Source organism: Monodelphis domestica, chromosome 3, assembly GCF_027887165.1.
Source record: "Monodelphis domestica isolate mMonDom1 chromosome 3, mMonDom1.pri, whole genome shotgun sequence".
Lineage (NCBI taxonomy): Eukaryota > Metazoa > Chordata > Mammalia > Didelphimorphia > Didelphidae > Monodelphis > Monodelphis domestica.
Genome location: NC_077229.1, coordinates 444,301,490 through 444,316,722, shown reverse-complemented (window position 1 = coordinate 444,316,722; position 15,233 = coordinate 444,301,490). Strand labels below are relative to the sequence as shown.

Here is a 15,233-nt window from a genome sequence, read left to right as displayed (position 1 = left end):
GATGTAGAGATGTTTGCTATAGTAAATACTAACACCTAAAATTTATATAGTCATTCACAGCAAAGAATCTGTAAGTACTTTTTCATCCCCAGGAACCAAGACCACATCACTCACCAATGAAATGCAGCCACCTGGGGGGGAGGGAGGGGGCAGAGGGGAAGACAGCCTCTGTGCACAACAGTATTTTTAGGAGGGCAAGTGAAAAATAGCTTTTCTACTTCAAACGACTTTAGGGGTGGGGTGAGGGTAGGGGGGAATTTAAGCAAGCGGCATGTAATTACATGAGCTGGAATTTGGTCATGACACCAAGTTTAACACTTCTACTCTTGCAAAAAATGTCATGGGATATCTTTAATGATCCCAGGTTCTAAGGAGGTTAGTTTTATGTCTGATCTGCCAGGCAGAACCCTCAGCCACACACTGCCCCCTGGGCACAGCATTAAGGCACTGGTCAGGTTAATGGGCAATGTAGGGCTTGCTGAGCCTCTTCAAAAGGAACTCAATTTTCTTTCTGAACAGTTGTTTTCAGTCACTTGAAGGACATCCATTAGTGGAAAACAATCAGCACAACTCTGTAAAAAGTTGGTTTTGTCAAGTCAGTCAGATTACATTCCCTATCAGAAAGGCATCTGATAAATCTTGGAGGAGACAATTTGCCTTTATGGAGATTTCATAGCTTTTTGTACATAATTTCACTTCACATAGAGAGATCAGGATCCTCCTCCCATGTTCTTAGGCTAGGTTGTGAGTTTTTCAGAGACTCACAACCCTCATGATGACAGGTTACACTGGCAGGGATTTTTTCTTGTGGTTGTAATAATAACGTGAAAAATCCAACAGTCCTGTCTGTCTCTCCGGTGAGTCACACAAGTTAAATGAGTAAGCTATTGCATGACTAGTAGTACCTTCCACATGAATGAGATAATTTTTCAATATATGCCTGAACTGAGGATTTTTTCCTCCTCAAAATCCATGAAATCAGCACCACATGAAGGCAGATGAGGGATGCAACTTTTAAAGATCATTCCAATCACTTACGAGTTATGATGTAGTCCTGGGTTAGTGTCTCAGCTTGTCGAGTCTTCCGTTTGTTTTTAACTACACACAATTTTGCTCCCCTGAGAGGAAAACCAAAAGAAAGCATAAGCCATTTGGTTTGATCCTGGAAACATATGTTGAAAAAAAAACAGATACTCTTGCTTAGGAGTTCACTTTATATTTGCCATCTTGCCAGCCAAAGCCGAAAACTAGCCAAGCTAGAGTGATAAATGGAACTTCCAAGATGACGGAATTGAACTTAGGAAATAGGAAATATACTACTTAGTGGTTATTGTCAATCGATGGGATTGGTGAGAAAATAAGACAAGTGGACAGAATTTGGACACTATTTTTAAAAAACTTTTTTGTAATAATTTTTTTAAAAGAAGGATATAAAGACAACCATGTAGCAATAGTTAAGTATCTGTCCTTTTTTGCCCCAAAGAACATGGAGTTCAATTCTAGCTTGGGACACAGAAAAAAGCAAGCTGGGTGGTCTACATTCTAAAGGGCATCTGTCCACATCTCAAATACAACCCACATAACTGTCTGGAATTCAGTATGACAGGCAATATTGGAAAGAGCTATGGGTCTGCTGCCCAAGATTGAGCTGAAATGCCTGGCTCTGCAAGGAACCCCACTCTTCTACAAGTATTATTGCAAAGAATGTTTGGATGTCTTCTTTAGAATCAACAAGGAAAAATAATTTTTTTCAAAAAATCAGATTTGGAATTTGCTGAATGTTACATCAGAGTTAATAAACTTCTCAAAAGAAATGGGCTGCTTGTGTCAGTTATATCCCTTGCTTTTGGGCTCCTTGAAAACAACAAAATACCAACTAGTTTCATGTAGCACAGTAGACTTATTTTTCTAAATATGAGAGATTAAAGTACTCTGTAGGAAAGGACTGGCAGCCACTCCCAACAACGAATACTCACTAATTAGGCAAGATTAAAACTGTCATTCTATCCTATCTTATTCTATTCTTTTAAAAAATAAAGACAAACCAGTCAAAACAGGCTTAATGAGAAGCCTGTTTTGAAAATGAGAAGAATTTATTGATAAACTGCCAGAACAATGGCAACTCAATCTCTCCACAGTTATAAATCAGTTATCTTCATAAAAGAGAACAGAACAATCTTTTGGAAAGGAACAACTTTAAACCTTGGAGCAATGATACACTTGCAATCTACTACCAATTGCCATAGGTGAGGAAAATGGAAATAGCTGAAGGATCAAAGTAAGATGTACTTTTAGAGAGGTGTATTTTTGGAACACCTATGTTCTGGGCCTGATGCTTGGGAAAATAAAAATCAATGTGGATGTATGGATGTGTGTGTGTGTGTGTGTGTGTGTGTGCGCGCGCGTGTGTGTGTACTTGTGTATAAAAGTTGTGCTGTCTCCATCTGCTGGCAGAGGACAACTTTACCTAACATCTGAACTATAAATCTGTAGAAAGAATAAGCTGTTTCTATTTCTAATTCTCAACTTTGTGAATCCCTTGCTTTCATCCCTCCTAAATGCCATGGACTAGGTGGATGTGGAAAAGTAGACAGGATTTTTCTTTTTTTTTTGCACTCAACATTCCAGCTAAGGAATTATAAATTCCCTGGAAAATCTCAAACACTTGGAATTCTGTATGGATCAATGAGGATACCAAAACTCTCTCTGAAGGCCAGTACTATCAGCTCAGCAATTTAGTGCTAAGAAACCTTACTCATGCCAGCTGCATCTTCCCAAAAGACATATATCCCCATAAAAAGGAAAAGAAAGTAAAGTTAAAGAAAAAAATCTCCTCCCAGTTGTTGCTATTCATCTTCAATGAGTTATATTTATAAAATACCTCTGACTCTTGTTGGGATCATAATAAACTTTAGCCAATCCATTTCCGGTTCCAACCATGATCTGGTTTAACTTGGGATGCCACAAGCAGCGTACCACACTCTGAAAGAGGACTGAATATTAGATAACTTGCTCTCTTTGTTGTTAATATATTTTAATATATTAGTTAGAATTTCAGCTGAATACCAGTTTATTAAGAGAAACACACATCTTTATTTTTTTCCTCCTCATAAATAAATTGATTAATTGGATAAATTTTCAGGTCACTTTCTTTTGAATCATAATTATATTCATATTGTTTAGTTCTTAGCTCATCACGTGTCTGAATGACACTCTTTAAAAAATAAAAAAGATGTTCCTTTCTTGATGTTTTCCCCCCCTTTCCTGACAACCTTGAAACCACAGAGTTAGCCTTTTCCAGCTCCTTTGGCATATGTTGCTGGCATCCTGGAATGCTGGGCCCACAAAAGTAAGTTATGCTCACCACTGAAGCAGACTAGGATCTCAATGTTTCATGCTTCTACACACACAATATGTCCCTCTGGATGACAGATTAAGGCCCAGCTCTTTGATTTATTTATTGTTTTAATCATAGAGATCATAATTTTGTAATGAGTTCGGGAACAACACTGCCTATTTAAAGTCATTCATCTATACTTCATTCATCTCCTAGATAAAAAAAAAATGCAATAGAAAAATATGCATAGTAGAATCAAAAGGCTTATTAACACATTTTAATTTAAGTGGGTCAACATGATTTTTATTGACAGTGGGGAAAATTTACAGCACTTTTGGATCCAGTGGGTTCTAAACTGTTCATTACCTCTTCCTAATCCATTTCCTAAAGGGCTCAGATGAAACTACAATTTGCATTTTTGGTTTTCAAGGAGACAAATGGTAGGGGTAGGTGGTATAGATAAGGGGAGGAAAGAAAAGAATATAAAGAAAAGAAGATAAAGTCAATAGGGGGAAAAAGCATTGATTCCTTGGTGGCCCTACTTCCTCCACTCTTTTAAATTTTCTTGGACACAGCAGATACCATATGGAGTGTGAGGCTAGAAAAGATGCCCTTGGATAGAGAAACACAGAACGTGGGGAGCAAAATTAGGGATCTACCCTTTGGAGTTGTAGTAGTAAAAAGAAAACACTGGAGTTTTGGAATGGAACTTGGAATGGAACTCATTCTCCACAAATCCAGCTTCTTCTTTTCATATCAGACTCTCTCTGACAGAGAGATTAGTGATAAAGAGCTCATTGGTCTGACCTATCTCATTGTGATTTTATGACATACTAGAATACTAGGAATTTCCTAAAGGCCACATGCAAATAGATAAAAAAGCTAGGAACTACCAATACATTTGTTGTGCAATGCTTTACATGCTCTTCAAGGGAAAATTTCATTGTTATTCTACGTGAGAGAGCACAAATAATGTCTTGATTTTTTCTCATAGTATTTGTTTTTACTCTGGTGATAGAAAAATAGAACACAGAAAAAGACGAAATATAAATATTTGGTATGGGGAGGGAAGGAAGGAAGGAAGGAAGGAAGGAAGGAAGGAAGGAAGGAAGGAAGGAAGGAAGGAAGGAAGGAAGGAAGGAAGGAAGGAAGGAAGGAAGGAAGGAAGGAAGGAAGGAAGGAAGGAAGGAAGGAAGGAAGGAAGGAAGGAAGGAAGGAAGGAAGGAAGGAAGGAAGGAAGGAAGGAAGGAAGGAAGGAAGGAAGGAAGGAAGGAAGGAAGCAAGGAAGGAAGGAAGCAAGGAAGCAAGGAAGCAAGGAAGGAAGCAAGGAAGCAAGGAAGGAAGCAAGGAAGGAAGCAAGGAAGCAAGGAAGGAAGCAAGGAAGCAAGGAAGGAAGCAAGGAAGGAAGCAAGGAAGCAAGGAAGGAAGCAAGGAAGCAAGGAAGGAAGCAAGGAAGGAAGCAAGGAAGAGAAATCACTGCTAGTATCCCAAATGGGCTCTGACCCAGCAATTGATTTAATAGAATTACAGAATGTTAGAACTCAAAGTACCTTAAAGATAATTTTGTCGCACTACCTAATGGATAAAGAGATGTCTTGCTCAGTGAGCTAAAGCCTGGGCAAACAGATTCTAGACCTGCTGGTTCTCAAATATTAGTTCAAGTGAGGGAGTTTTAGAACTGGCCACCCTCCACAAATCAAGGTGGACAAATTCCAAGAAACCAAGCTAGCAGGCAACTTCCAGAGGCAGCATGTCCACACAAGCCAACCACGAATTCTTGATTACCTGTATTCTTGATCGCCTCCCAGAAAAGTCCAACATTAGTAAAGTATTCCTCTAGCCCTATTCACATACCCTTCCTTCTAGACCAATTGGGTAGATAAACAAATGAGTTAGCACATAGACATATGAGGGCGGGAAATATCATTCACTCTCCTCTAGCACTGGAAAAGGAGAAGGCAAATGAAGGCTACTTGAAATAAACAACCTCTCCAGTACCCTGACCATTGCTATAATAAGTCAGCAAAGCAGCCAATGGGAGGTATGTGAGTGGTCTGACTGAGGGAAAGGACACTTAAGACTCAATTACTCTAAGGTGGTTATTAATCAAATACTATAGTGATTCCAAAACATGGAATGGCAAAACAGAACTCAAGGTCAAAGGTGGGTGGGCCTTTTCGTTTGTTAATGTTTATTGTATGTGTTTAGCTAACCTTTCTAAACTCTGCAGCTAATGTGGTTCCACACTTTGTACTGTCAAGGAAATGTATCTTATAGCAGGGTATTGGACATCAGCCAACCCAAACAAACCCTGAGACGGCATGGCTACGAGCAAGTAGAGCTGCCACATTGCTAACTTGTCAAACATGAATCCCCGACCATACTTAACAACAGCACACGTGCCTCCCAGAAAGCTAAAGGAGGCACTATATAAGACAGGCAAGCCATAAATCCCTAGAAAAAGGTGTATTAAATTGATCAATCAACAAATATTTCCTTCTGCCTCCTCCCTTCAGAAGTTGCTTCCTTGAATAAGAAGTGATGGAAGGGGTGGGGGGTGGGGGGTGAGATTATGTGTGGGTGTGTCTGTGCCTGTGTGTGTGTGTGTGTGTGTGTGTGTGTGTGTGTGTGTGTGTATGCACACGCGCGTGCATGTGGGCAGGTTAAGACGGTGGTATTCTGAACTGCAGATTTACAGTGATACTTCCAGTGAAGAGTCTAAAATATATCTTAATCCAAAGATACTGTAGATATAGTATTGCAGGTGCTTCACATTTAAATGAGATAGGCTGTCTGTCTCAAGGATCACATTTTAGAGTTAAAAATAGTTTCTGCAATTAGTCTGTATATTGTAATCTGCTGAATTTCCAAATTTGGTTAATAAGGTGTTTTATTCTTTATGGTAATCCAGTTAATCCTACAAAACATGCAAATCCATTCATGGCTTCCATTAGCTATCCAAGTTAAATTCCATTTCAGCATAAAATTAGCTTTGGTCTTTTAAACCCAAACCAGCTTTCCTTTTAGGATTATAATGTGGCAGTGCAATAGAACCACAACCTAGCCAGTAAATACTCAGTTCTAGCAGCCACAAGGAACTGGAGTTGAAGCTGATCAGCAAAATAAGTACCAGGAGGATTTTAAAGCACTTAAACAAAAGGATTTTCCTTTCCTGCAGAGAAGAAAATAAGGCAGAACCAAGGGCGGGGATAAAAAAAGCACAACCAGCAGCCTGCCTCTAAATTCTAAAATATTTTAGGTTTGTTGCATTAACTCTTCACCAGAGCAAAGGAAAGTAGCTGTAAAGATATACTGGACTATATACTGGATTTTAGTTTGCCCTGGGGAGAAGGGGGAAGGGGGGAGAGAAAGAGACAGAGGAGACAGAGACAGAGACAGAGACAGAGACAGAGACAGAGACAGAGACAGAGACAGAGACAGAGAGAGACAGAGAAGTTAAAGCAATGGCATAAATAGTGATTAACATATATAGTAAATTTATTGTCATCTCCCAACCTGCCTAATCTTTTTTTTTTTAAAAAATATCTTTTTTTTCTTTTTCTTTATTTATTTTTTTTAAACATTATTTTATTTGGTCGTTTTCATACATTATTCACTGGAAACAAAGATCATTTTCTTTTCCTCCCCCCCCCCCCAGCCTTTCCCTCTCCCATAGCCGACACATGAGTCCACTGGTTATCACATGTGTTCTTGACTCAAACCCATTTCCCTGTTGTTGGAATTTGCATTATAGTGTTCATTTAGAGTCTCTCCTCAATCTTATCTCCTCCAACCCTGTAGTCAAGCAGTTGCTTTTCATCGGTGTTTTTACTCCCACAGTTTATCCTCTGCTTGTGGGTAGTATTTTTTTTTAGATCCCTGCAGATTGTTCAGGGAAATTGCATTGATACTAATGGAGAAGTCCATCACCTTCGATTGTACCACAATGTATCCGTCTCTGTGTACAATGTTTTTCTGGTTCTGCTCCTTTCGCTCTGCATCACTTCCTGGAGGTTGTTCCAGTCTCCATGGAATTCCTCCACTTTATTATTCCTTCTAGCACAATAGTATACCATCACCAACATATACCAGCCATTCTCCAATTGAAGGGCATCCCCTCATTTTCCAATTTTTGGCCACCACAAAGAGCACAGCTATGAATATTTTTGTACAAGTGTTTTTGTCCATTATCTCTTTGGGGTACAAGCCCAGCAGTGCTATGGCTGGATCAAAGGGCAGACATTCTTTTATCGCCCTTTGGGCATAGTTCCAAATTGCCCTCCAGAATGGTTGGATCAATTCACAACTCCACCAGCAATGAATTAATGTCCCCACTTTGCCACATCCCCTCCAGCATTCATTACTTTCCATAGCTGTCATGTTAGCCAATCTGCTAGGTGTGAGGTGATATCTCAAAGTTGTTTTGATTTGCATCTCTCTGATTATAAGAGATGTAGAGCACTTTTTCATGTGCTTATTAATAGTTTTGATTTCTTTAGCTGAGAACTGCCTGTTCATGTCCCTTGCCCATTTGTCAATTGGAGAATGGCTTGATTTTTTGTACAATTGATTTAGTTCTTTATAAATTTGAGTAATTAAACCTTTGTCAGAGGTTTTTATGAAGATTGTTTCCCAATTTGTTGCTACCCTTCTGATTTTGGTTACATTGGTTTTGTTTGTACAAAAACTTTTTAATTTGATGTAATCCAGATTATTTATTTTGCATTTTGTAACTCTTTCTAATTCTTGCTTGGTTTTGAAGTATTTCCCTTCCCAAAGGTCTGACATGTATACTATTCTGTGTTAGCCTAATTTTCTTATAGTTTCCTTCTTTATGTTCAAGTCATTCACCCATTTTGAATTTATCTTGGTGTAGGGTGTGAGGTGTTGATCTAAGCCTAGTCTTTCCCACACTGTCCTCCAATTTTCCCAGCAGTTTTTATGAAATAGTGGATTTTTGTCCCAAAAGCTGGGATCTTTGGGTTTGTCATATACTGTCTTGCTGAGGTTGCTTGCCCCCAGTCTATTCCACTGATCCTCCTTTCTGTCTCTTAGCCAGTACCAAATTGTTTTGATGACTGCTGCTTTGTAATATAGTCTGAGATCTGGGACTGCAAGACCCCCTTCCTTTGTATTTTTTTTCATTATTTCCCTAGATATCCTTGATCTTTTGTTCTTCCAAATGAACTTTGTTATGGTTTTTTCTAAATCAGTAAAAAAATTTTTTGGAAGTTCCATGGGTATGGCACTAAATAGATAGATGAGTTTGGGTAGGATGGTCATTTTTATTATATTGGCTCGTCCTACCCATGAGCAGTTAATGTTCTTCCAATTGTTCAAGTCTAGTTTTAGTTGTGTGGAAAGTGTTTTGTAGTTGTGTTCATATAGTTCCTGTGTTTGTCTCGGGAGATAGATTCCTAAGTATTTTATTTTGTCTAGGGTAATTTTGAATGGGATTTCTCTTTCTAGTTCTTGCTGCTGAGCTGTGTTGGAATTATATAGAAATGCTGATGACTTATGTGGGTTTATTTTGTATCCTGCAACTTTGCTAAAGTTGTTGATTATTTCGATTAGCTTTTTGGTTGAATCTCTAGGATTCTTTAAGTAGACCATCATGTCATCTGCAAAGAGCGATAATTTGGTCTCCTCCTTGCCTATTTTAATGCCTTCAATTTCTTTTTCTTCTCTAATTGCTACTGCTAGTGTTTCTAATACAATGTCAAATAATAGAGGTGATAATGGGCATCCTTGTTTCACTCTTGATCTTAATGGGAATGGATTTAGTTTATCCCCATTGCAGATGATATTAGCTGATGGTTTTAGATATATACTGTTTATTATTTTTAGGAATGACCCTTCTATTCCTATGCTTTCTAGTGTTTTTAGTAGGAATGGGTGTTGTATTTTATCAAAGGCTTTTTCTGCATCTATTGAGATAATCATGTGGTTCTTGTTGGTTTGCTTGTTGATGTGGTCAATTATGTGGATAGTTTTCCTAATGTTGAACCAGCCCTGCATCCCTGGTATAAATCCTACTTGATCATGGTGGATGACCCTTCTAATCACTTGCTGGAGTCTTTTTGCTAGTATCCTATTTAAGATTTTTGCATCTATATTCATTAGGGAGATTGGTCTATAATTTTCTTTCTCTGTTTTTGGCCTGCCTGGTTTTGGAATCAGTACCATGCTTGTGTCATAAAAGGAGTTTGGTAGAACTCCCTCTTTGCTTATTATGTCAAATAGTTTGTATAGTATTGGGATTAACTGTTCTCTGAATGTTTGATAGAATTCACTGGTGAATCCATCAGGCCCTGGGGATTTTTTCTTAGGAAGTTCTTTGATGGCCTGTTGGATTTCTTTTTCTGATATGGGATTATTTAAGAAAACTATTTCTTCTTCTGTTAGTCTAGGCAATTTATATTTTTGTAAATATTCATCCATATCACCTAGGTTGGTATATTTATTGCCATATAGTTGGGCAAAGTAGTTTTTAATGATTGCTTTAATTTCCTCTTCATTGGAGGTGAGATCCCCCTTTTCATCCTTGATGCTGTTAATTTGCCTTTCTTCTTTCCTTTTTTTAATTAGATTAACCAACCTGCCTAATCTTAAAGTGGAAATTGGTAAGTTTATAAACTTGCTTATAGACTTGTAGTGCTATTAAAATCACAAAGAAAAAAAAAGCCCACTTGTACCCACTTCATGAGTATTACTAAAAAAAAAAATTAATGCCTGTGCAATATCTTATAAGTCAGTATAGCACACATCCAAACACCATCACTACCTTTCTATACATACTGAAAGAGAGGAAGCCCAAGACCCTTCAAAATATTCTATTTTACACATTACTATGTTGAAACTCTGTTTCCTGACACTTTCCAGCTGCTAGACCATACTATAAACCAAAACCCATCTGGTTTTAAATATGTTTTGTTTTCATTATCCTGTGTAGGGATATAAAAATCTATATCTTCAAACTAACAGATTATTTGGGACAGTTTTCCAGGGTTTTCAGATCAAATCCTTACCTCTACAGGTGAAGGAAAATGTTCTATTTTAAAGTCTTATAGTGATTTTCTCATATCACAGAGCTGAATACAACATATCCTCTACTCAAAAACTCCAAGGGCTCCTTATGTCCAATAGAAACACCACTAGTTTGCTATTTAAATCTGTTCATAACCTTGCCCCATCCTAGCTTTCCTGCCTCATGACACATTACTTCCTTTGCATGTGAGTACTCTATAGTCTAGCCCAATCAAGCATCTTGTGGAGCCTCATGCAATACTCATGCAAATCTCCAGTCTCTAAGCCTTTGCACTGCTTTTGCACTCCTTTCCTGGAACATATTGTCTCCTCGCTGTCACTTCTCAGCTTTCCTTTGCTCTTCAAGGTAGAGTTCAAATTGATGCCACATTCTATAGAAGGTCTTTCCTGATCTCTCCAACTTTTCTTTCACTAGATTACTTTGTATCTATTTTGCATGTGCTTTCCATGCTATCACCCCTTTCTAAATTTCCTGAAGGCAGGAGCTGTTTGGTTTTTTTTATCTGTATCCCAACCTCCTAGCACAGAGTCTGGCAGATAATAGGGACTTAAAAGCTAGCTGACTGGTGGTTTAAAGTCCACAAGTTATGCATTTCTGATGAATGTCCCATATAAAGGAACAAATCAGGCAGTGCCTCCTACCATTGCTCAGCTCACTCCATATATTATCCTGAATCTTATCTGGGAGCCCAAGAATATAATTGCCTAGATTGCTTCCTACCACTCTCCTTTCTTCCCCCTCAGGGGTCATTTTCCTAAATCTCACAGTTCAGATTAATTCTGTCCCAGATGACCTCTTCTGCATGTCTTCATGCACATTTCTTTTTATTGTATGGATTTTTATTATTACTATCTCTTTCCACCTCTTCTGTTATCCTGTGAAACTTGCTTTTTATTTCTATTTGTGAGCCAAAAAACAACTCTAAATATGTCTGATAAGCCATGAAAAATATTAGAGATGTAGCAATTAAGGAAAAATCACAAATTTCAATGTTGTTTCTACCACTACAAGACCATTACCAAATCACTACATCTCTCATTTTTGCTCAGTCTCCTCAATTAGGAAATCAGGAAATAAACTAAATAATCTTGAGGGTTTCTTTCAACCCTAATAGTCTAAGAAATATATTACTAGAAAAGGTTCCGAAAACTCTTCAGAACATAAATAAGTTTTTATTTCCTCATTATACTTCAATTAAATCTACTTTTCTTTAAGCAATAACAATCAAAACAAAAAGTCTATTTCTCCCTGATGGTCTCTATATCAGGGATATTCTAGTATTCTTCCTATCTCTCGAGATTCTCATTCTACCTTGCCTCTGTAAGGTGAATATTTCATCTTGTGATGTTTCTGGCTCTCTTCTCTTTGCTCTCTGCAATAACATTTCAAATGAGGATGATTTGAAAGGATCTAACATAGTTAGCTCAGAAAAAGAGAAGACCTAGAAGATGTGAGCATTATCATTAAGTTTCTGCATGGTTGTCAAGTGGAAAAGAATTAGATTTCTGCTTGACCCCAAAGGAACTAAAAATGATGAGTGAAAAGAGTAATGTAAGACTTTGCAAAGTAGTGTGTCCCCTCTTACTAGATGTTTTCAAGCAAAGGCAAGATGACATTTTGTTGATTATGTAGTAGTTGATGGGATTCTTACTTAGGTATGGGTCAGACCTGATGACCTCTGAGAGATCTCTGAGCTTCTGTGATTCTGATTCTGGGATCCTCCCATGGATCTCATTTCCTTACTTCCAAATTTGTATCTATTCCTATGCTATTAGCTATTATCTCAATGATAACTTCCAAATTTGTATCTATTCCTAAACTTTCTCCCCAGGTCCTCAATGGTTCCCAATTTTGTTCTCTCATCTCTATTTTCACTATTAATACACTAGTTTTGGCCCTTATTACCACCTCAATAGCCTCCAACAGGTCTTAACAGTTCTCCTATTAGATTTACCTTCCTTATCCATCTATTTGGTCCCATCACTCAGTCACTCCAGTGCTGAGAACTTGTCACCAGCATCCTACTGCCTACCAAGTGAAATTCACGCTTCCTTTTTAGAATTCAAAATATTCCATAATTTGTCACTACCATGCCACTCTGTACTAAGAGGACCTGGGATTTAGTCTTGAATTTGATGCTTAATACTCATATGACCACAAACAAGACATAATCTCCCTTTGATCTTAGTTTCCTCATCTGTAAAATGAGAGGATTGGTCTTTGAGATGGCTTCCATTGACAGATCAATGAATTTATGAACAAAGTGTTTCCTAAACCAAGCATGTTCTTCCTCCCATCTGCTGAATTCCTATTTTTTAAAAGTCCAACACAAATTTGGCCTTCTATAATGTCTTCCCTGTACTCTGTTGTAAAAATAATCTTTCCCTCTCAAACTTCCCACTGTACTTTGCTTGCACATCTTTGGTGCACTTATCCTGTATTATTTTGAATTTCAGAAAGTGCTTTATAAACCTACAAGCCCTATATAAATGTATGCTATTACAATCCCTATGAGACTTTAAGCTCCAATGAGCCAGAGGCTAAATCTTATCTGAACTCTTCATCTCCCCCAGTAATCAGATTACTCTTCATTTCCTTTGAAATATGGATAAATCTTACCCAAGTTCTCTGTGTACAAAAGTTTCCTCATTTATAAATCATCATTTCCTATATGGTAATAGTGAAAAAGGAAATGGGAGGGAGTCTTTTTCACAGACTCACACTTTTGAGAACTAGAAGGGATCTCAATGGCCATCTGATGTCATGGCCACAAGAGCATCAGGGAAGGCTCCCTGCAGAAGGCCACATTTGAGTTAAGTTTTATATAGGAATTTTGCAAATAGGAGAAAAGGGCATTATTTTTGGCTTAGGAAATAATGTAAGTGAAAAGTGAGGAGAGTACATAAATATGTAGAGGAATCATTAGATCAAACCATATAAGAAAAGAATTGCTATAATAACATACCTAACAAGTGGTCATGCAGACTGCTTGAAGCCCAAAACTCTCTTAAAAAAAAAAAGCCCCTTAGCTTCTATTTTAGAATCAATACTACAAATCAGTTATAAGGCAAAAGAGAGGTAAGGGCTAGGCAATTGGGATTAAGTAACTGGTCCAAGGTTATACAACTAGGAAGTGTCTGAGGTCAAATTTGAACCCAAGTCCTCCCAACTCCAGACCTGACTCTATATCCACTTGGTCACCTAGCTTCTCCTGGTCACCAACTCTCAAAGCAGCCCATTTCATTTTTGAATAGCTCTAATTATTCTAAAGTTTTATTTCTGAAATAAAGTCTAAACGTGTCTCTTCGCAACTTCTAATCTCTGTCTTTTACAGTCAAAAAGAAGCCCAATCTCACCACCATATCAAAGTTCTCTAAGTCCTTAAGACTGTTACCATCCCATTCCTCTTTGCCACAGATCTCTCCTCCAGAATAACATTTTCTATTCTTTCAACAGCTCGGCATTTGACATCAGCTCAAGGCCTTTTTACCGTATAAGCTGCTATCCTCTAGATGGTCTCTTACTAATGTCCCCACCAATGTGACAAACAAAACACAATTTTTCAAACATGATCTGACCACAGCAGAATACAGAGGAACTATCACCTCCTTATTCCTGAAAGCTATGCCTCTTTAAATGAAGCTCAAAACTGCATTAGCATTTTTGGCTACCATACCACTTGTCTGACAAATACTGTAGTTTGTAGTCCATAAAACCCTCAGGCCTTTTTCAGACAAATGGGCATCCCCCATCTTCTACTTGTATAAGTAATTTTATTTTATTTTTTTGTATCCAGATGAAAGACATTACATCCATCTCAATTGAATCTCAACTTACTAGATTCAGACCAAATGTTCTTGATAGATTCTATCATCTAGTATTAGATATGCTTCCTAGCTTTGGGCAATCTGCAAAATATGATGAAGATTGCATCTATGCCTTTATCAAAGTTATTAATAAAACTGTTAAAGAGGGCTGGGCCAAGCACAGATCCCCAAGGTATCATGATACAAATCTCCTGCCACACTCACAATGAATTACTAATAACAAATTGCTGAGTCCAGCCAGCCAACCAGTTCTGAATCCATCTAACTGTATTGGCATCAAAACCACTCTATCTTTTTCACAGTAATATTATGAGATAGTTTATCAAAAACTTTGCTAAAATCTAGGCAAGCCTTGTCTAGAGCATGCCTTTATCTATTGTTCAATCATCTTATCAAAAAAGGAATGACTTGCTCTTAATGAAGCAATGCTGCTTCTGCAAATCATTACTTCTTTGTCTAGAGGTTCAGTAGAATTTCCCTAGGAATAAAATTCAAATTCACTGGTCAATAGTTTGTAGATTCTGCCTTTGTTTTTTAAAATGACAACTGCCCTTCTTCAGGTTTTTCCTGTTTTTAAAGATATTTCAAATATTACTGATAGTGGTTCAGCAAACCAATTTTCCAGTTCTTTCAGGACCTAAAGGTATAGTTCATCTGGGCCAGATGGCTTGTACTCATCAAGGGCAAGCAGGGTCTTTCTTACTCTTTCCTTACTTACTTTGGGTATCAATTCCCTGTTAGTCATTTTTTCTCTTGTCACTTCCAGTACAAAGGTCATTTTCACTGGTAAAAAGATACAAAAGAAACCAAACAACAAAACACACCAAAGTTCTTCCTTTCTTATTGTTATCACTGTCCCAGCCACTCCAAACAAAGGTCCTATGTTTTGGGGGGGAGGTTCTCATTTTTCTCCCCATTATAGATTTTAAAAAATTCTCTTGATGTCTTTAGCTTCTCCTATCAGCCTCAAATCATCTCAAGCACTAGCATTTTTGACACTATTTTTATAGATGCTTGCCAT

At 37.7% G+C, this 15,233-nt stretch overlaps 1 protein-coding gene across 1 annotated transcript in view; it reads right to left on the bottom strand.

Moving 5' to 3' along the window:
• Positions 1 to 15,233, bottom strand: part of WDR70 (WD repeat domain 70) — a 357,011-nt gene that overhangs the window by 16,208 nt on the left and 325,570 nt on the right. Inside the window, exons 14-15 of the mRNA XM_056824559.1 lie at positions 2,882 to 2,982; positions 1,039 to 1,118 (exon numbers count right to left, since the gene is read on the bottom strand). Of these exons, the coding sequence (XP_056680537.1) occupies positions 1,039 to 1,118; positions 2,882 to 2,982 (181 nt within the window). The remainder of the gene's footprint in view (positions 1 to 1,038; positions 1,119 to 2,881; positions 2,983 to 15,233) is intronic.